General features: G+C 38.5%; 1 protein-coding gene across 8 annotated transcripts in view; it reads left to right on the plus strand.

The window, feature by feature from the left end:
- The window catches only part of LOC127581957 (LIM domain-binding protein 2), a 349,031-nt gene that overhangs the window by 269,359 nt on the left and 56,488 nt on the right, over window positions 1–23,184 (plus strand). For all 8 annotated transcript variants that reach the window (XM_052036802.1, XM_052036783.1, XM_052036793.1 and 5 more), the window contains 2 exons: window positions 15,746–15,918; window positions 21,568–21,690. In XM_052036802.1, the coding sequence (XP_051892762.1) occupies window positions 15,746–15,918; window positions 21,568–21,690 (296 nt within the window). The remainder of the gene's footprint in view (window positions 1–15,745; window positions 15,919–21,567; window positions 21,691–23,184) is intronic.

Raw genomic sequence — 23,184 nt, forward strand, 5'->3', positions numbered from 1 at the left:
TGGAGAGAAAACCAGAATTAATGTTTCAGGTTGATGCCCTTTCATCAAATATCCTCAATGGAATAACCTTTTTTTTAAGTTTTATTTACAGTGTGGTAACAGGCCCTTCCGGCCCAACGAGTCCGTGCCGCCCATTTTAAACCCAAATTAACCTACCCGTATGTCTTTGGAATGTGGGAGGAAACTGGAGCTCCCGGAGGAAACCCACACAGACACAGGAGAACGTACAAACTCCTTTCAGACAGCGACGGGAATCGAACCCCGATCGCTGGCGCTGTAATAGTGTCGCGCTAACCGCTACGCTACTGTGCCGCCCCTATTCTGATGTCCTATTCTGTGTTGCCCTCCATTGACTTGAATAGGTGCTGTGCATTGGTTGCCAAGCTCATTGCAACACATTTTAGTTATTTTTGTTGGCAAATTGCACTGCAGAGTCACCACCACAGGATCAGTAAGCACAGTATCTAATCTAATGGCATTCAGCTTCAATATTGCAAGTCCGGCTATTTCTAGGACTATGATTTCGGCAAGCTTGGCCCTTTCATTTACATCTCATGTTCTCCCCATTTATAAGAGATCAACGGAGCGCTACTGACCTTACAAGATGTATGAGATCTGAGTAATACATTCTTGCAAATGTTCATTAAATCAGAGTAGAATTTTAATCCAATCCTTTCTAACCGAAAGAAACTGCATTAAGTAAGAATGAAGTTGAAAGATTCTGGCTTCTCGCATGAAGTATAAAAATGCATGCCTCATTTGTGCGGTGACTGCTATTCCTTTGACCATATTCCTGTCTCTTGAGAACAAAATCACACCCAGTTCCCTTTAGTATTCTTAGTTTTTCTTTTCTTATTTGATGTATTCAGTTTGACATCTCTGCACCCAAGACACAATATAAATTTATATTTTTAATGGAGTTGCTTTTAAAAAAATTGTTACTGCAGTATTGCTTCATCTAATCCTCATTAACATGTGTTGTTTGCAAACTCCAGACTTCAGACCTCTGTGCTCTAAAGACCATTTTGCTGCATGAACAGACTCTGCTTTAACCCTTCAGAGTGATGCAGTACTCTTCAAACCCCTGTTTCCAGTCCCATTTCCAAATTCATTCTTTGGCCCAGGAAATCCATATAATAGCGAAATAAAACATGATTAATCTTATGGATTAAGGACAAATTGTGCAAATCTCCTGACATTTTCTTATATTGTGTATTATTGATCACCATATTTGGAGGGAAATTAAAGCATTTCAGGCATCCCTAATATGAATTTAAAAGAAATGTACTGCATCTCACTGAGGCTTTTTAAAAAAACAATTATCTGTATTCAGCATAGGAATGTCCTTATAATCGTTAATAATTTCTCAGTTAATTTTCATTCATTATTGTATCAGTAATATGATTAGTTGGTATCTTTAATGTATCAAGAACATAGAACACACTGACAATCACCATTTATTTGACCAGTGGGGAATAAGATTTCCACACCTCAATTAAATAGAATTGGATAGAAATTCAATCTGGTCGGAGACGCTAAATGTGTGATATGGCAGCACATTGTACTTTGCTTCCAAGATTTGGTTCCATTGAATCCATGCACTGCCACATCACATGTTCTGTGTCATGACCAAAAAGGAATTTCTACACAGTGATTCCAGATAACATTGAACTTCAGGTAATAATGAGATGAATGTCATCACAAGCCCTCACTCAGATTTTCATCTTTGACCTTTGTCCATTATTCTCTCAGGTGCTTTCTCTCTGTCCTCTTTGGTTGTATACTCTAATTGACTTAATGGTTATTGGAGTTGATCAAAAGTTCTCCTGTGCCACCACTAGCAACCATGTCTGTGTGTTTACGCACATCAGATGAGAACAACAGACTCCTAGTTAAGAACGCAACCTAAAGGCAATGAGTTTTTACGTAAATGCTGCAGGAGCTGGAATTGTTTGCAGAAAGAGCACACGAGTGTTCTTATTGAAATACTGCACAACACCCTCCTTTTGTGTCACACAATTAATGTAACAATAATGTTCCAAGTCACTTTGCAGGATTATTATAAGAATTCCTAAATGGCAAGGTTGAGATAAGTGTTGCAGTTAGAAATGAGGCAGTTGGCACAATTCAGTGAGGCATCTTTATGGAAGAGCAGGTGTCTTCAAGATTGCTCCTTGCTAAGTTTCAGATAGGAGAGTTATGCCCAGTTCACACTTGGTGGATATGACGTCCTGTTGAGAGCCTTCCTTCAACCACCTCAATCGCACTCAATCCTCCTCCAGTGGCATGTCCTGCCGTGCCCTCTGGCCCATGCACCCAGTCATGCTACAGTGTTAGGGAAGTTCCTAGTATTGCACTTCTGTCTGAAAGCAACTCGTTTGTGATGAAACGTCAGCTCAGCCGATAATCCTCAGCACCTGCCATCCCATTTCCTGTAGACTTCTGTATCCTGAACCAACACTTATATGAATTACAAGCTGATCAATGTCACAACCCACTGAATGTACTTTAATTGGTCATTCGGTCCATTATGCTGTCATTAAAATGAGTGCCATGATCCTATTGAATGGCAGGGTAGATTTGACCGGCCTAAACGCTTCATCCTCCTATTTTCTAATGTTCTTATGTTCTCATTAAAATAAAATTTGGATGAGCCAGTGCCAGAAGAATGCATATGTGCTACAGACGCTATTATAGACCTTTGTGTACTCTTGTAGGACCCAAAGGACAGGCATAACAAATCTAAATATACTGTCAGAATTGATTTCTCTTTGTACCAGGCAGTCTGCTTCTCTGCTGCTAGCTGCCATGTTGATATAGTGTTACCCAGAAAAAGACTTACTTAAACCTGAAGTGCAGTTTCACATGCTTTGGCTTAAATCGCTGGCATCTTTCCTAATGTGTCTCAGGAAATAATTTAATGCAGTGGTGTAAATTAATGTGACTAATTACGACAATGTTAATTATTTCTAGATTGTGTATACGTGGATACACATTTGTTAAGTCTCTTTTAAACATTTGGTGAAACAGCAAATTGCTAATCTTATCTCTTGAGTGCTCCTTTCAACATAAAATATACGCAGGAGTCTCAGTATTTTCAAATATGGTCCTGTGGGAAACCATGTTGTGCTGCATCAGTAAGAAGATTAAAACTGTAAACAGTAAAGCAGAATTTCTTTCAAGTTTCAGTGCTATCTAATTGCAACCTTTTTGGCTTTCAATTCATTCATCATAATGAATACTACTCTCTGGTCTCATATATACAGGAATATAGAAAGACTTTGAGCGTATGATATATTTATAGGATACTTTCTCCTATTGGTTTGTGGGATGAGGGCATTTCTGGCCAGATCAATATTTATTGGCCTTTCCTGCCCTTGAGAAGGTAGCAGTGAGCTGCCTTCTGGTGGAGGTACTCCCATGGTGCTGTTGGATAGGGAATTCCAGCATTTAGGACCTTCAGTTGTGCTGGATCTAAGTCCTGGAACTTCCTACCAAAAAGCACTATGGGATACCTTCACCAGCAAGTAGGCAGTGGCTCAAATAGGCAGCCCTACTTTACCTTCTTGAAGGTGTTAAGGGTGGGCAATAAATGCTGGCCTTGCTGGTAATGCCCAAATTGAGAAAATGGATGTATATGTTCACTACCTCCATGACAAGTATATTGTTCCCTGTGTAGGAAGGCTAGATTTGTGCACAATATTCTAGGGCCCTACTTGGAGCAAGTTGTCTCTACTCCTGCACATAATGGCCAACATACTGTGATTTGTGTACAATGACACCCAGGTCTGTCTGTACACCGGCACCTTTCAATCTCTCACCATTTTAAAAACTACTCCACCGTTCTACTTCCTTCTACTCAAGTGGATGATCTTGCATTTTTCTACATTGTACTCCATCTGCCTTGTCCTTGCCTATTCATTTAGGTTTCTTAAGTCCCTGAAGTCTCTCTGTACCCATCCTTCTCACAGCCAACCAAGTTTTGTAACATCAACAAATTTGGATGTGTTATACTTAATCCAAATCATTGATCTAGTTTGTGAACATCTGGAGCTCTGGTATCCATCCCTGTGGCATTCCACCGGTTATAGCCTCCCAAACTGAAAATGACTCACTTGTTCCTACCCCTTTATCCAATCTTCCTTCTATGCCAGTACATTATCCCCATTACCATGCACACTAATTTTATTCAATAATCTCTTGTGTGGTAGCTTAACTTTGAAAGTCCAAAAGCACAATATCAACTAGTCCGTCCTTAACTATTCTGCTGGTTGCAACCTCACAAAATTCCAACAGTTTTGTCAAACATCATTTCCCTTTCCTAAATCCATGTTGACTCTGCTCAATCCTATTGTTCTTTTCCACATGCCCTGTTGCCACTTGGTTAAAAAATAGTTTCCGGCATTTCCCCTACTACTGATGTGAGGTTTCCTATGACTTGTGTCAGCTTGCAGCATCAAAGAGTGATAGAAATTATACATGAGTAAATGCTAGGCTCACCCAACTCTAAAAAGGTTACAAGAGGGTCAACAAAATACGACAGAATACCTCATTCTCCCAATTATCAGCCCCGCTGTCATAAAACACTAAAAAGAATAATGTATTTTAATGGGAAAGTTCAAATGGGAAATGACATCTTTTGCTGTGACAAGGAAGGAGTCAGCAGCTATTTTTCAGAGTGACATCTGATTCCACTCATAAAATGTACACTCTGTGAAACAAAGGATCTGAATATAATGGGATCTGTTTGGAGACCCACTTGTTTCTTCAAGCTGCCTCCTTGCACTGGATGTTCTGTCCATGTGGTTTCATACCTTTGTCCTTTCTTAAGTTCAAACAGAGCCAAAGAGTCATTGAGTCATATCACACCAAAACAGGCCCTTCAGCCCACCATGTCGATGCTGACCTTTTTGCCATCTACACTAATCTCATGTTATTTTATTGAATTAATTTCATACATATATAAAACCAGAGTAGGACAAGATATATGATTTCACAACACTCAAACCATAAAAGGCAGCAAAATAGTGTGTAGTTCATTTATAATGTGGTCTGATACGTTGGGAGCATGCAGGAAACTGCTGTCTTCATTCTGACTGTCAAGATTACTTTCTAGTTGAGAACAGTTGCTCTTTGTCACAAGTGGTAAATAAGGCAATCCCACTAAGATTAGTATATTACATGCTTGCCTTTTTGTTGGCATTGACAAAGCTCTGAATCCATCATCAATCTTAACTGTCCTTGTTTCCTGTACTGGGCTGTATTAACAGTAGCTGAATTTAACAATATGCTGTGCGTTCATTAGACAATGTCATTTTCAGTCAACTTTAATAGTGTCACTGCAATGGATTCTGAGTAGGTTTTGCTCACAGGTCTGTGCTGTAAAATAACAAGATTAACATTAAAAGACCAAAACATGTGAACTGATGTCTGTAGAATACAGTTGAAAGTATCTTAATCCAGCTGAGATGACCCATTTCTGTGTTATCTTACTTCTTAGTTCCCCTACTCCAAACATTTATATATCTGAGTTATTTCTGATTTATTTTTTCCAAACATTCATTAGATTTAGAGAGCTGAAAAAAATCTCACAAGATCACAGTTCCTTTACCCAGGGGTTGCCCAGGGAGGAAGTTCTGGATCTGGGGCAACACTTGATAGGAAGTTGAGAATTTTGGTGTGAATAACATTAAATCCTGGAACTTCTGGTAGGCTGCACCCAGCACAATTTGCCCAAAATTGGTCAACACAATTGGTAATAGAATTTCAAGTGCAAGTTACATCTAGCGCTAATCATAGGCTAATTATAGCAGCATTTTCGGCAATTGACAGAGATTAGAGTGGCGACAAGTAATGTGGCTAGGATAGGAAAAAAAAAGTGAAATGAAGGAGTGTTTTTCTGCATACGTGTATGTGTTGATTGTTAAGAATAGTGTGCTGGTTTAGAGCACAGCAGACTCTGAACCTGTTAAGTTTCCATCAGTTGCATCCATTTGCAAGTCTTCATAATGGCCATTTTTTTAAGGAACACTAATAAACATCTTTTAAATAATCATAAATATTGTTTGCATTGCTAAGAAGCTGCTGACTGTATCGTAAATTTCTGTTATTTTCAGTTATTTAAAATTGAGGCACCCACAGGTGGTGAACTAGCCACACTGATCATAGATGGTTATCTCTTCTGATAAACGTATGTGCAGCTGCAATAATAAGACGCCTCAAGGTTACCATTCTGAAGGCAGACAAGGACTATCTATTTTTATAAAATTACGTTCCAAATGATGCTCACTTGCATTAGTTAATGGAAGATTCTGCATTTCAGATAATGAATTGGAACAGAAGCATGAGCAAAAAGCATTTGTAAAACCAGCACGGTTTATGAAAAGGATGTTCAATTGTGCCCCAAATAGGAAGTCCAGGGCACTGCCTCTTGCATTCTTAAGGACAAACAGGAGGAACAATTTAAGTCAAATGCTATCTTGTTTCTACTAACCAAGCACATTATTACAATTCTTAATTATGTATAGTATAGATATTTCAGGATCACTTGAAATTTATCCACTCTAGAAGAAATATGGCAGTGCTGTTCTATTCCTGTCGACTGTTCCTAACCCAAACAGTTTGCAAGTCGGAAATGCGGCTGTGAACTGAGTTCCCACTTGGCAGAAGATGCCTGCAGCAGCCAGCAAATCCATCCCACTGGTCTCCCAAATGCTCATTCATATGTACGGGCTCTACATAAGTCAGGTGTTCATAAACTGGGAAGGACCTGTATTTTATGGTATCTGTAAACACAAATAAAAAAAACATCATTCTGCATTATAAAATAAATTGAGTGCATTTCAGATCTTGTTTAGAGTATGATTTTACATTGTCCTTATGGCACTGTCTTCTTTCATTTCTGAGGTATTTTGTTTATTGCACAGTGCTCATAGAAAACTATAAACGTGACAGCAGAGAAACTGACTATTTTAGCTTATTAGGTGTGTATTTCTCTGCATCCATTCACACTTTCCTGATTACCCATAATATCCTTTGTTGATTTACATCTTCATACAACTACTTAATTCCTCTTTAAAAATAGTGAATTAGACCACAAGCAGTTTATGGCAAAGAATGCTACATTCTAATCACTATCTATGTGAAGATTTTTTTTGTAACCGACTCTTTAAGTGATTACTAAGTTGTGCATTTTCATAACAGTCAAATTAAGTAGTAGAAATAACCATGCCTAAATGTGCATAATTCCCTCACTCGGAGATGGATTACCAAATTGACCTGAGCCATTGCAAAACCTCAGCAGGTTGCTAAGTTTTAAACAGCAGTATACAAGAGTACAGTAAAATTCTGTTAATTTAACATGCTCAGGACTTTGTTATTCCAATTAATATTCCAACACTCTTTTAAATCACGTTATTTTAGATCTTACAGACTGCGGCAGTACAATAACATTCAAGGGAGCACAGGAAATAGGACCTTGTGAGTTTCAAGGCAGCACAGAAACCAGGGCCCCAGTGTGTTAGCTAGAGAGCACAGGAACCAGGGCCCCAGTGTGTTAGCCAGAGAACACAGGAACCAGGGCCCCAGTGTGTTAGCGAGAGAGCACAGGAACCAGGGCCCCAGTGTGTTAGCAAGAGAGCACAGGAACTAGGGCCCCAGTGTGTTAGCAAGAGAACACAGGAATTAGCACCTGGTGAGCCAGATGCCAAACTATCGAGGCTTCTGAACAATCAGATCGTGGATTATTGGTGTTTTACTGTTGTCGTTACTTTATTGTCTTTTAATTTTCTGTGCTTTCTATTACTATGCATGCCCTGCACATTTAAGCAAGATTAGGAGTACTAAGTCTAGGATGTTTAAGCATCATTGTAGAAATATATAGGCAGTCCCCAGGTTATGTAATGATTCTGTTCCTGAGAACTGCTCATAAGCCGATTTCTCCATAAGTCAGAAATGTCCATTTTCTATGGCTGCCCATATTATAATCACTCTACATACACTTGCTATAATTCTTTCATTTCATTGAATAATCACTCTAACACTGCACATAATTAAACTAATGGAATATCTACTGTATCCAGTCATTAATGAATATCATGAAACATTATTACTATCTTGAAAAGGGCTTTAAAAATGTACGGGAGAATTTGCGTAACGTCAGGTTACTGTAAGTTAGATCATTTGTAACCCAGGGAGCCTCTGTACCTTCACTTAATCATCTCTACTTTATTAGATTTGATTGAATTTTGTGCATTTCCAAACAGACAATAGGTCATATGTATTCCCACCTACAGTAATACCTCTAGTCAAAAATAAATTACTTTTGTAACAAGTGCATAAACTGAACAGACTTTTTTCTCCACAACACTTTTCTATCATTTGCTGGAAACCATTATAATCTTCAAGCCTCTTAACCAATGCAGTATCTTTCTGGTACCTGGTACTAACAGGTGCTGTTTTCCATGGTCCCTTTAAATTCACCAGGGTCCCATTTCCTGCACTCTCTTTAAACTCACAAGGGCACTGTTTCCTGCACTCCATTTAAACTCACTGTGGTCTCATTTCTTGCAAACCTTTTAAAGAAACGGTTCTATTTTCTTCATTCTTTTTGGACTCACTGGGGCCCCATTTCCAGCACTCCATTTGAACTCAATGGTTTCACTGGAAAATTTATGACACTGGTGTGTTCCATCTTTAATAAAGTGAATTAAAAGTGGATTGTATTAATAGGAATAACATCCAATCTGTCAGTCTGGCACCATCGAAGCCTCAGTTTATCAGATTTTTGTTGTAATTACTGTGATCATTTACTGAGATGTTTTCAGAGTGGGCAGTGACTTCAAAACAATAATGCAGTACTTGGTGAAAATAAAAAGAAAGTTGTCTAAAGTGGATATAAAATGCAAACAAATGTTTCTGGAAATAAAATTCAGTCATCCTCTGGAAGGAAGGAAAGGAAAAGTTCTGAGAATTCCCAGAGTGTGAATAGGCCACGCTGGAATTGAGAAGATTGAGAGGGGATCTGATTGAAACATACAGGATTATTAGGGGATTGGACAAGATAGAGACAGGAAATATGTTCCAGATGTTGGGGAAGTCCAGGACCAGGGGGCATGAGTTAAGAATAAGGGCTAGGCCATTTAGGACAGAGGTGAGGAAAAACTTCTTCTCACAGAGGGTTGTGAATTTGTGGAATGCACTGCTTCAGAGGGCAGTGGAGGCCAATTCTCTGGGCACTTTCAAGAAGGAGCTAGATAGGTTTCTTATAGATAGGGGAATCAAGGGATATGGGGACAAGGCAGGAACAGGATATTGATTGTTGAGGATCAGCCATGATCTCAAAATGGCGGTGCAGACTTGAAGGGCCGAAAGGTCTACTTCTGCTCCTATTGTCTATTGTCTGTTTGCATCATGTGAGCTAACCACCCAGAGTCCTGGAGTCTATTTCTGGGCTATCCAGATCCCACCTTCGTTTTTGACTTGAATGATTACTAACTCCACTGAATCTGTCCTGAAGAATCATGTGAGAGTACACATTTAACTATAGAAGAGTACCAAAAGTGTTGTCTATATAAGTGTTGTCAATTGCTCATGCAATTGGAAAAATAAGTGATTTTTGTATGTCCCCATTAACTATGATATGAATTTTATGTTTAATAATGATGTCAGTATTTTGTATTGGCCAGGCCACGAATCTTTTTTATTTGAAAGGGGTGTGGTGCAATTGCATATAAATGGATGGAATTTAGTGCGCTGATAGTTACATTGTATAGCTGGTGTGAGCGCATATTGAAAGATCTTAAATTCAGTAGGAAAATGTTTGTTGTGGCCATTGTGTAATTGGGTAATGAAGCAGCATTTGACGTGGCTGACTGTCTACCCTAAATACATCTCCTTAAAAGAATTTTTATCCTCAAGAAACAAAATATCCAATGCACAGTGATGGAATTGAATGCAAGAATTATTGGGTGCTTTGCAGAGAAGATGAGTGGAGAGAAAGCTGCCAGATTTGGCTGGAGTCTGTTAATGTGATTGTTTCATATTGAGGAAGGAATTGTTGCTCAGTAACAACTATTTAGCCCTAAATGGAGAGTATGACTGGAACTTCAGTCCTTACGAGTGGTGATGAATAACACAAAGATCAACAAACCGTGCCCTATATGTGGGTTACAAACTTATGAACATTATTCATTTGAAAACCTCTGATACTTATTTTGTGGATGAACAAAGATACCCAGCAGATTGCCTGGTGCAGTTATCCTTCTCTAATATCCTTACTGTTTTCAAAGTAGTAACTTGTGTTACGTATTTTTATTAGAACTAGCAGCAATCTGCTCCTTCAGTTCCAGACTGAAGCAGTGAAATTTGACATGCTGATCAATCGAGGGTTTGGAGTCAACATGTAATTAAATCATGATGAAAAGCAGCGTTCTTTTTTCATCCATAGCTTTGGGATATGGAGGCTCATTGTAGAACCCATGAGATTACCCCTTTCCAAACATTACGTTATGTGCATTCCTGTTGGGACAACGTCAAGTATTATATGGAATGCATCTATTGTTGGAAATATGGCATTATCATTTGAAACCAAGGGATCAACTTGGTTATTTTAAACTTTACATCCAAACATATTCTTTGTTTGCTGTTTTGTTTCAGATTTATAAAAGATGCACCTCTCCACTTTCAGGTCCACAGATGTTATCATTCACCCACACAAGGTGACATATCTTGATTTTTGGGCAGTCCCTTAGGATTGGGGAAGACTGACTTCCACTCTGGTTTTTTGGGGTTCTGAGATGATTGATGAGATACAGGGTGAGCCTTCCACAGATGTGACAGGAGGTGCCTAATGGGATGGGCAGGTGGGTAGTTTATGAGGTAGTTCGTTTCTTCCACCTTTGACACAAGGCTTCTGGTGTTCTCCCTATGCTTGGTCTCAAGGTTCTCATTAAAATCCCAAATGTTCCTTCTCCTCTTTGAGCGGTCGTACCAGGGAATCTGTGGGGATGTTGCATTTTTCAAGGAAGCTTTGGGCACATCCTTGAATCATTACCTATGTTAGTTTGGTAATCTCTACTTGCGTGGTAGAGACATACAGCACAGAAACAGGTCCTTCAGCCCAGCGAGTCCATGCTGACCATCAACCACCAACTTATGCTAATTCTACATTAATTCTTTTTTAAATTCTCCATAATTCTCATTACCTCCCCCCCCCACCCCCCCCAGGATTCACTTACATTATTAGACTCAACAACTTACAGTTCCAAATTAACCGACAACCTGCACAAGTTTGGGATGTGGGAGGAAACCAGAGCACCCGGAGGAAAAATACATGAGCACAGGGAGAACGTGCAAACTCCGCACAGACACCACTGGAGGTCAGGTTTGAACCTGGGTCTCTGGCACTGTGAGGCAGTGGCTCCACTAGCCGTGCCACTGTGCCACCAGAACGACATGGCCTGCCCAGTGGAGCAACTGAGGGCAATTAGTGCCTCAGTTCTGGGGATGTTGGTTGGAAGAAGACACTGATAATGGTTTGCTTGTTCTTCCTGTGAAGTTGGAGATTTTGCAGAGACAAGGCCACATATATAGTATCAGTAACTATCAGCAATACAGTGGTTAAAATTAAGGGATGTCCTTTTGTTCTGAGGCTGCGCCCTTGGATCCTAGACTTTCCTACCACTCTATCCGTCCTTTCAGAAGCTGGTATGTTTCAATGAGATACCCACCCCCTCATCCTTCTGAACAAAAGCATTATTATTAGGTTACTGGACTAGTGTCTGGAGACCTGGAATATTAATCAGGAAACATTAATTTTAATCCTGTCCTGTGCCCAGGGAGGTTTAAATTCAAATCTGGAATAAATAGCTAGTTCCAGTAAGGGTGACGAAGAGATTATCGAATTGCCACACAAAAAACATCTGGTTTCCTAATGCCCTTCAGGAGAAAGAAATCTCCTGAAGGACATTAGGAAACCAGGCTTCCTTACCTGGTCAGTATGACTTCAGACCCATCAATGTAGCTGACTACTTAATTGCTTTCTGACAAAGCCTAGGGTTACAATTGGGGTTGTTTACTGAGGACATCCACATCCTATGAAATAATAACATGAATACATAACCATACGAGGAACCAATTAGTCACTATTACTCAACAGTTTTACTTCCAAAAGCAGTGCTGTATCTAGCATGGTGATGCAGTATATTACATTAAAAATATTACATTGAATATATTAGAAAAATATATTACATTAAAATATATTACATTAGGAAAACATCTTGACCCTTATTTCAGGAAAGATGACAAAAATTGTTAGTAAATCAATAAGAATTTGGGCCAGATGTTGGCTCTCAGCAGTGAACATAACACATGTGTCTCCACACGTTCTTCTCTGGAACCTACTGTAAATTGAAGAGCCAAAACAGCATGGTGTCCACTGCAGAGAATCCAAAATGTGTATATAGATGTGCATGTCCCCTTAACCATTCAGATCAATTAATTAATGAACTATGTGTCAGTTAGAATATTGAACTCAGTGCTAAATAAGGTACTAAAAATGAACTGAAGTGGAAAGAAAGTTGGAATTAAGAGAGAGTATATGTTCTCCCTGTGACCTGATGGCTTTCCTCTGGGTGCTCCTGTTTCCTCCCACATCCCAAAGGCATGCAGGTTGTTGGTTAACTTGCCACTAAAAACTTGCCCCTGGTGTGTTGGTGAGTGGTAGAATCTCAGGGGAATTGATGAGAATGTGGGAAGAATTTTTAAAAAGTGGATTAATGTAGGATTAGTGTAAATGGGAAGTTGATGGTCGGCACAGGCTAGGTGGACCTGTATGCCTCTATATCTCTGAAATAAAAACAATTAGAGTCATACAGCACAGAAATGGGCTGTTCAGCCCTTCAGCCTGACAAAGATTCTCATCTAAGCTAGATCTAAGCTAATTGTTGATCTTTTTTTAAATGCCTCTATCAATGATGAATGTCTGAGGAAATGAGGCTCCACATTTATTAAAGTCAGTCCCCTGACAGTAGTTTGGAAGTGAAATCTTTCCACCTGCAAAAGCTATTGATGAAGTTAAAAAGCTGCAATTAATGGGAATTGCATTTAGAATATTGAGCAGTGGTCAACATTGCAATAAGTGTTGCATTTAAGGAGGCAGCTCACCAGCACTTTCTCAAGGGCAATTGGGATGAGCAATCATGTCAGGATTGCCCATGTTCTGTGTATGAATTTCAGAAAGGCTACAAGGTACAATAAAATGTAAATGAAAATAATTTATCGCAAGTATGGTATAAGGGATTCCTCCACTTAGGTTGTGTTACATTAACTTATTAGATATAGTTCCAGTAATATGTATGGAGGTAAAAGTATTTGAGCAATTACTGACTCATATGGTTATATATGAATCATTATATTGCTGGTGTTTATTGATGGTATGTAACTGAACCTATGTGGAGAGGTGCAGTAATGGAAAGTTCAGAACAGAAGACTGGGAAAAAGTCTGTTTGGATGTAAATTACTAATGCCACACCAAAATACATTGAATTTGTAATTTATTTCCATCAGTGATTGGTTTATACTAACCTCTCATTTGTAGAAGTTTTATTCACAAAATAATTCTCTGGTAATAATTGCAAAAGAATATAAATCTGAAAATATATATGGACAATCAACAAGTATGCAATATGCAGGGGAAATATTACATAAAATTCAACAATGCACCAAGCAAGTACAAGTATGCAGCAAGAACAGTTCCAGCAAGGCTGAGTGCCGTTGATGATTAATTCCAGCAGCACAGTTTTTAATAATTTAAAAGCTGAGGCTGGGCCATTGTGTAGAACACCATCAAGTTTGAAAGAACGAAAAGAGGAGACGGACTAAATGTTGCACAGAAGCTGAAGCTAGGTAAAGCACAGAAAGAAGTGGAAGATTTTGTGGGGAAAAAAAAGATATTACAGCAAAAGAAATTTCAATCCCAGAGGTCCAGGAGCCAGCAGTTAATAGGCAAGAACTGCCAACTTCATGTCGGCTCATCGTTATCCTGCAGCAAGACAGCTTGACAAGACCAAGATGATGATCTTGATGTTGATTCTTTCTTGAGAAAGCATGTTGTACATTTGAAAGAAAGGAGAAAAGCATCAGCACCATATTTTCACCTGGTTCCATGCACACGGTGGGGGCAGGGTGTTGAAGTGGTTTCATATATAAGATCTTGCATTGTTAGTAATCTTTTACAGATGTGAAAGGCCCATGAGTTATGAGTGACCATTGTGACTCGGAATGGTACAGCAGTCTCTAGAACAATGCTCGCAATGCAGACTGTTCATTATTAAACAAGATATGTATGGAGCATTACTGACCCTTGTAGAACAGAGCAGCAGGATATCGGGCTGGATCCTGCTAGCTGTGGCTGTGGCCAGCAGTTCTAAAGAGAACTGCTGGTGCTCAGCCATTCGAATGGAAATCAGTCCAGATCTGAAAACATGCATGTTGTGAGTCTGGGATTTGTTGACAGAATTGGTGGCCGAAACTGTCAGGGAGCACAAAGGCTGGGCTCAGTCTTGCAGGTAGTCCCCAGGATAAGGCTAGGGAATCGATTGTCAGATCCTGCAGCAGTTAGACCTTGAATAGGATCTGAGACCCTATTGATTTTAATGGTGAATCCAGGCCTGCTGATTGGGAGCCAAAAGGGAAGGTGAGTTCTTGTTAATTATTCTGCTTTAGTTTACTTTTTAAAATAATTTCTTTATGGTTTTGTGTTTTACTTCTGTATCATTAAAATAGTTTCAATAATTTCTTTCTAAATTATTTACTTACATCTCAATAGTTTTTAAATGTCTCTGAGTATTAGAGACATTTGAAAACAGTTAAAATTTTGTTTCTCAGCTTTGACGGAGTACGAAGCTCTGTCCCAGCCTTGCCTTCTGTTCAGGAACGTTCTTGGGACAGGGACTCAACACTTTAATGTTGTCACCATTCGGACTTCACCGTCTGCCTCGTGACTGTTTGGCCTTCTAAAACCAGCCTGGCTAAGCATGGGCACACAGGGAACCAGTTCATCATTTCCCAAGGGAGGAGTGTTACTTCTGAGTCATATCCTCTCCTCAGCTCAATTGATCCCATTTTAATAGTTGCCTGACAGCATAACATTGGAAAGTATAGAAATAGGAATCCTTATGGAAGGGATTGGTACCATGATAGTGACGGTGATAGAGAATGTACTTGGGTAAAACTCATTATAAGAACGCCCGTATTTAGGAAAAATTCTGTTTTTTAACAGTATGTTCAGAACTGTAACTACGGTGATGGAATTTAGATGGCCACAACTGTCTTTGATGTTGTCCAGATATTCTGTTAATACTCACTGTGGTTTCTTGATTGTGTTTTGGAATTCAGCCAGGATCTCATAATGAGGTTACGATTATCTCACACGTTTTCCAAAAATAAACAAGCAGAAAGATGGTATTCAAATTAGTTGAACAGCAATTTTTTTTTGAAATAAATAATGCACACTGTGAGACAAAAGATAAGGCATCACGTTGACTTTTTTTATGATTTGAGACAAAGGTGATGCAAATATTGTTTACACAGAGAGATTTCATTCTGCTAGGTATAATATGCCATTTGGCATTTGTTTTACCAAATTCATGTATTCTTGTGCTTTGAACATATGAAGAATAGCCAGCCTAGAGGATTGAGTTGTCCTTCCTTAATCCTGTTTATTTTGTGATTTTCTTTTCAACAGCTATCGGAAGAACGCTTATTCCTCGATATTTCAGTACAATCTTTGAGGGGGGAGTAACAGACCTTTACTATGTTCTTAAACACTCGAAGGAGTCTTACCACAATTCATCCATCACACTAGACTGTGACCAATGTAGTATGGTCACCCAGCATGGCAAACCCATGTTTACAAAGGTAAGAGAAAGAAGGAAAATTGGTGAGGAGGAAGAAGAAAAGAAATATTTAATGCAGGTTGATTGATCAATTATAAACAAATTAAACATACCAGAATATTTGATGGAATATCGTTGTTCTGTGTACTAAGCACTGGAAGGTCACACAATATTTACATGAATACGTATTTTGCTGGCCCTCCACATCACAGATGTGGACGAAGTGACATTCAGAAATGTTTAGAAACTATTGAAATTGAGGATGAAACGTAAAGCTGAAGCAACAACACTTGAAGATAATTATAAAACATTAAAATGATGCAATTTTAAAAAAAAAAGTTTGCCACCTAGTTTGTAGGCCTAGAATCCCCACTGAAATCAGCAGGGTTTCGGATCCAGCCCCAGCTCTGACCTGGCGCAACGTTTGACAGTTGATTCCCCAGCATTGAACACCATGTGAAGTCCAACAACAGCCCAAATGGACTGATGCAATCACTCGTCGCTCCCCTTCTCCCCATGCCCACCCCTCCCCCCCACCCTCCCTGAATATGCCGGCAAGTCCTTGGCCCACAGCACCTGTGTCTAAGTCTGCGAGTCATTTCACTTTGAGCGCCAAGGAGCCACTGGCCACTGCCAACAAGATTCAGCCCATTGTGATACTAAGGAGGGAAATCAGATATTGAAGGTGCTGGGTAGGTGGGTAGAGATTACCAAGAAGTGAGACAGTATTGAGCTACTGACCCATAAACTTGCTTCACTTCCATGTTATTATGATAGCCTAAGTTAGCTTATAACCAAAAATCTCACTCAAATGGAGAGGTCACTCAGCTTCTCCCACTGATTTCCTGTTGTAACTTCCCACAAATTGGTCAAAATGGTGCTTAAGGTATCAAAGTACAAGCTGTGTCCAATGCTTTTTGCAATTCGCTGATTTGTTTTCCACTGATTTAAGCAGCAAATAGTTCTCTACAATACTCAGTACTTGACGATCAGTTTACTCATAGCGAATGGGCACTCTTAATGAACACATTGTGATAAACCCATTTCTAACTTTACAAATAAAACTACACCAAGTTTCTGCTCCAAAATAATCAAGGAATATTTTTAATGCAAGTAAAAAAAAGTCTTCCGAAATACCATCAATTTTTCTGGTTCATGTTTACATTTTATATTTGTAATTGCCAAATGATCTGTAACATGAACCATAACTTTACTTCGGAATATCAGTGTAATTCTGAGTACAGTTACACCCATATGTCCAATTGTGCCTCACAGCAGAAACTCTTACTTCATGGTTCCTTTCCTGCACAGAAAATAATTGACTTTCCAAGCAGAGGCTGGGTGATGGGAGACTAGGCTTCTTCCCTAGTGCTGTTATGCAGTCCATAAGGAAGTGCATGAGAAAGGGCATGATGCCTTGGCTCACTTATTTTCTACTTTTCCCAATGGGAAATGGCAGCAGCAGCCATGGCATACCTCAATGCAACAAAGTCAGTGTTGTTTTTTTGGCTTTGAAGGGATGAAAATGATTGAATAAAAGCTTGAAATGGTAAGATCAAACTGGACAATATGGAGATTTAGAGTGGACAACACATGATGCAGAATCCTGCAGCCTGTCTGCTCAGTGACAGAATTAATGGCCATACTTAATTGCCCACTCCTTTAAATATCCATCAACTCACCCTTAAACCTACTTCTGTTTCCAATTTAGAAATTTAATTCCTCATGCTCACTACATTCCACATATATTAATTAAATTTTGAATTCCCGATGCACCTTTCTTTTCCAAGCTTGAGACATGCCCTATGGCATATTTGTGGCAACATTGAATAAATTAATAGGGTTAAATCTTTCTGTTCCCTTAAGCATCTTGAATACTTGAATATTATTAACCTCCCCCCCCCCCCCCCGACGCATTCTCTCCATATGTTTAGGCAATTTAAATTAAGCATTGACATAGTCGTATAAATTTTTAAAAATATGTTCTTTTTTCTAACACCTTGATTATCTTTGCTAAATTCATACAGTCAAGGAAAGGAGGTCAGTCAAGCTTCATTGGAAAACCACAAAAGCCTTGTGCGAAATTGTGGCTGCTAAAATTGTCCAGATACCCCAATTAGAAGCAATTACTACTTGTGTAAACATTACAGTATTTACACGTGTAGCATTTTGGATTTTTGAAACACATGCATTGTTCAGACCTTTCATTGTTAAATTGTGTCACTTTATTTCACTCCTGAATACCTGGTGAGATAAAATTATTAATTTAAGTAACAGTTTTTACCCTTTGAGAAATGTTACAATGCAAAAATCAACCTGATTTTTTTATATAACTGTAGTTTGAATTAAAAATATACAGCTATTCCAATGGCTTCTCAGAAAATACGTTGCATTATGTGTTGAACGTGCCAAGTTCAGCTCCTCGTCTGTGCTGACCTGGCTGATTGCAGCAGTGACAGAAGTTAGGTCATGGGAATTAGCTTCAGCATTGCTAAAGATAGGGAGACTTTGCAAGGTTTTGACTGCAAATCATAATTCTGCAGCTGCTGCAGCAAACTGTGTAAGTCTGGACATTGGGTGAGGAGATCATCTAATTCCACACAGGCTCTGAATAAAAACTAGGATGTATTTGGCTGAATGACTCAATACTACAGCAGGCACTGTCAAAGGAAGCCCCTTCTATCATTTGTTCTATGTGCAATCCAACTGATCAAATAAATCATTGTTCCCCTTTTGAACAGTTAAAATTAAAAAATAATTTCTTTAAGAATTTGGTGACATTCTTAATTTTGTTATGATCATTGAACAGTCCTCTTAAAAATCTTTGTGGCTGCTTCAGGGAATGTCTTAACATTGCACCTTGGACATCCAAATATAACAAAACAGCCATCACCAAAGATAATAAGAAATTTCCCACTGGTATAGTTTTCTATTAAAAATTACAGAGTGAGAATTGGTTTTGCCAACAATCAAAACGAAAATAATTTTTTAAATCATTTAATGGTGATTCTTGGGATGAGAGTTGTGGTAATGCATAGCATCAAAGATGCACCTGTTGTGTATTTTAATTATTCATAGACTCGCCCTTCTCTATCTTCAGGTGAAAGAACTGTATTGTCTAAATTATTTATAATTCATGCTTAAAATGGCAAAATACAAAGTGGCACCTGCCGATTCAATTGAAATTGATTGTGCATCTCACACAATGGAGAGTACCAAACTGACTTGCAGTAGTGTGACAAAGTGTGGCTCCCACTCTCCCACCTTCACTTGATGGTTGATGTTATTGAAATATATATGTTAATTCAAAACTATGAGAAAATGGACATTAAGAACTGTAATATTTACACAGATAGTTTGGTATACCAACCATTTCATTGGTTAAACAATGATGTTTGGAATTCTGTCAAGTCCTGTTATTAACATTTCGGTAGATTTCAGATGCTTGAGTAGCATATGTCAGAGAAATCACTTGCATCATGTGCTCTAGTTTTGATCAGTGTCAGTAGAATCTGTGTCAATTTGCTTCCGATTTCTTGCATAGATTACTTCATTAAAATGCCCTCCTCAGTGACTGATAAGTTGATTGCTAAGACCCTATCATAAAGCCAACTGTGCCCTAAATGCTTCATGAATCTGTATCTAAACAGTCGTGTGATTAGCAGACATTGTAAAATAAGGATTTAAGTTTTGTACACAGGTTACTATGTACGGAAATGTTTCCTTTACTGGGCATGCAATGTGGCAACACAGTTCCAAGGGGCATGTGTACAGATATTTCATTCCTCTCTCCTTCCTTACGTTGTACGTGTCCAGGGTTGTTAATTCAGAGAAAGTGCTGAGTGACAGTTAAGTGCATCTTCACAGTCAGCAAGAACAGTCAGCAGACTGGTCACCCTGGGTTGCTCTCAAAAGGCTTGACAACATATGATAAGCCTGCTCACTTAGAGGCAGTGCAATTTCAAGAAGTTTGGAATCCACAGTGAGGAGCACTTCATGAATACAGACAGATGATGTACACTTCTTAAAATAATTAAAAACAGCTGGGTATTCTCACAATGAAATATTTAAAATGGTTAGACTCAGAGATAAAACCAATTTAAATTCAAGCTCCCCTGTTCGCCCAGAGCTGCATCAAATCATACAGATTAGGAGATCCTAGCTTTGATTCTCCCTTCTGAGCTGAATTATAAATTAGCCCCATGCTATAAATTAGACCCAAATCCCTAAGCCAAAGAGGAGAAAATTAACTTGGATTCCCACATGCGATTTTTTTAACCAGTGACCACTACTAGAAGCATGGGCCAGTGTGAACAGAATCAGACACAGCCCTGTAGCTCTCCATAGTGAGATAGCTTGCTGGCAATAAGGGATAGGTTCACACTGGGTGTGGATACTTGGGCAAAGAGCTGGAGGATAGCTGTCTGTGGAATTATGGCCCAAACACCCCAGGAACCTCAGGAAGGGAAGATAAAATTGGCAAAACTAATACTCTTACCTGTTAGTGACCAGTTCTTTGTTTATGAAGTGAGAGAAGTAAAGAAGTGAAATTAGTCAGATGCTGATTCACCTTTAGAACACAGCCCAGATTTATCAGAAGAAAGCAGAAAATTTTAGAGATACTCAGAAGGTCAGACAGCATCTGTGGAGGGAGAAACAGACTTAATATCTCACATCTGTAACCTTTGATTAGAACAGTTCCAATAAAAGGTTACTGGACCTGCAATGTTCTCTCTCCACAGATGCTGTCTGACCTTCTATGTGTTTCAGCATTTTTTGTTTTTTCAGATTTCCAGCATCCACAGTGTTGTACTAAGAAAAAGGTTTCTTTTTATGTTTTTGAAAAAAGTTCCTAATTGGTTCACACTGTCCCTACACAATTCCTAGATTTTTGGAAATCCACTGCACAAACCGTTGTCTATTAGCATGATGTTGGCTATCTCAGAGCCCATATGGATGTCTGGTATGAAAACTGAAATTGTCATTTGGTGTTCTCCACAAAGGTTGGAACTAAGACACATAATTGGAATAGAGACGGTTGAAGATTTATTTTGCATTTAAATCTGTTAAATGTAATATATGACATATGGCAATACTGGATAACTGGATATCGAAAACAGGAATCCCTTCCAAGCATAAAAATTCACCCTGAAGATAATATTTTGATAGAAATCTTAAAAAACTAAGATATTTTTTGCATGTAAAGTTTTCTGCTACCGTGTAGTGGTGCCAAGTGATGTGCTGAACACTTGCTAGACTCTTTCTTGTTGATCCTCCAGAGACCATCTGTGCTGGGAGCATTGATTATAACACGTCTGCTGGAATTACATCTTTCTGGTTGCCATGCCAACTAATCAGCTGGTTCCCATTGCCATGGTAATAAAATGTCACAGCTCAGAGAACCGTAAAAGGAATTGAGCAAAACAGCAAATGTTTTCTTAATTGCAACCTTCTAATATCAAAGAGATCAAAGGCACTTTTTTTTAAAGATCAGGGGAAAGAGGAAAGCTGCAAAGTAGATAAATTAGTCAAAGTTTGCTGAGAAAACCCATTCTGTTCAATTTTAAGACAAAATATAACATTTATTTGTTCTTTTTATTTTATTAGAAAGATGTTCTCTTGTGTCATTTTCTTCACTCCTTCTTTCCTTCCTCCTAAATCCTGGTGATAGGTTTGTACCGAAGGGAGGTTGATTCTGGAGTTTACATTTGATGACCTGATGAGAATAAAGATGTGGCACTTTACCATCCGGCACTACAGGGAATTAGTCCCACGCAGCATTCTTGCCATGCATGTAAGTAGCACCCTTTCATTGCACCCATGAAGCAAACTGTTACCTACTGTCAAGATCCAGCATAACAAATGGATGCCCAACCTGTGAATACTGCTTTACCATTCTTAATTTAATAATTCTCATATCTTACCTTTTACACAGGGATAAACCTGATAGTTTATAGTGGTTTAGTCTAGCAAAATGAGCAAAAAAATGGGAAGTAAAACAAATGCACTTTCAGAAACACAATAGAACTAGTTTTACACTTCATAATTATTTCATTGGTTGGAAAACACATTAGGATGTTATGAAAAATACTATATAAAAGCAAGGTTTCTTTCTGTAGTACTGTATCTTTTCACACAATGAAAGTGATTATAATTTAATGCACATCATATGGTTTGCCCAATGGGTCTGCATCTTGACAAATGCTGCCTGATTTCCTAATGACAAAGGCAGTGAGTGAGTTTGCAGTTGGATTGGAATAGAAATAAATTCAACACTAATTAAATATGCTGTCTGAAATGCCTTTATTACTGGTAATTATACTTTCTTGAGAAAAATATTTGTTAAATTCATTACATTTGTTTCTTTCTCCATACACAATGTGCAATCATTCCTTGTTGCAACAGTTAGGCAGAAAGTATTCTGACTCCTAGTTCTACCCTACCACAACTTATTAAAAAAGATTCCGTAAATATTTCTTTTTGGAGACATATTGCTCTCATTATTAACCATATTTAGTATACTCAGGCTGATTCACAAGTTGATAAAATTTTCAATTTTCTAAAGATGTATTTTTTTAACATCTATATGACTTCATATTGGTTGTAGATTTATACAACAGCCATAAAAGGATCTTTATGTCATATTACAACGAATCATGATCATCAGTTCTTGAATGTCATTAAAAAAAATCTGTGTGGTCATAAGAATATAAGATTTGTGGAAGTCCTCACTATTACTGCAATGCTTGTTATATCTTATTGATGCCATTGGTATATAACGTGTGATTTTCCCTTTTTCTCTGCTCATACTCTGATTGTTAACATTGTGTTTATTTGTGTGGTTATCGCATTACAAATAAACCATGCTTACATTTTCATTCTCATTCAGCTTTATAAGTACTCTTGCGTACAAGTCAAAAAAATGTTCTTTCGAGACCCACTGTAAGACTTGAAAGCTCCTTTAAATAATGTTCCGGATGAGATGGCGAACTGGGATCCTCTGTAGAACCTGTTGTAACAGTTTTCATTTATTGTCCATAAAGGGTTCCAGGTCAAGGATGCCTTGAAGAAGTGTCAGAAACTGCATGGATTTGTTATATCTGTCTTTCCCTCATGATTATCAAAATTAACCAGAAATAAGAGTGTTTCTATTTTAATTTTACCTTTGTACATTTTGATCAGATCACACTTTTTATTTGTTAATGGGATGTGGATATTGCTGACAATGCTGGCATTTACTATCCATCACTAATTGTCCCTGACCTGAGGAGGCAATTAAGAGTCAACT

This window comes from Pristis pectinata, chromosome 2 (assembly GCF_009764475.1).
Source record: "Pristis pectinata isolate sPriPec2 chromosome 2, sPriPec2.1.pri, whole genome shotgun sequence".
In the NCBI taxonomy this organism is placed as follows: Eukaryota; Metazoa; Chordata; class Chondrichthyes; order Rhinopristiformes; family Pristidae; genus Pristis; species Pristis pectinata.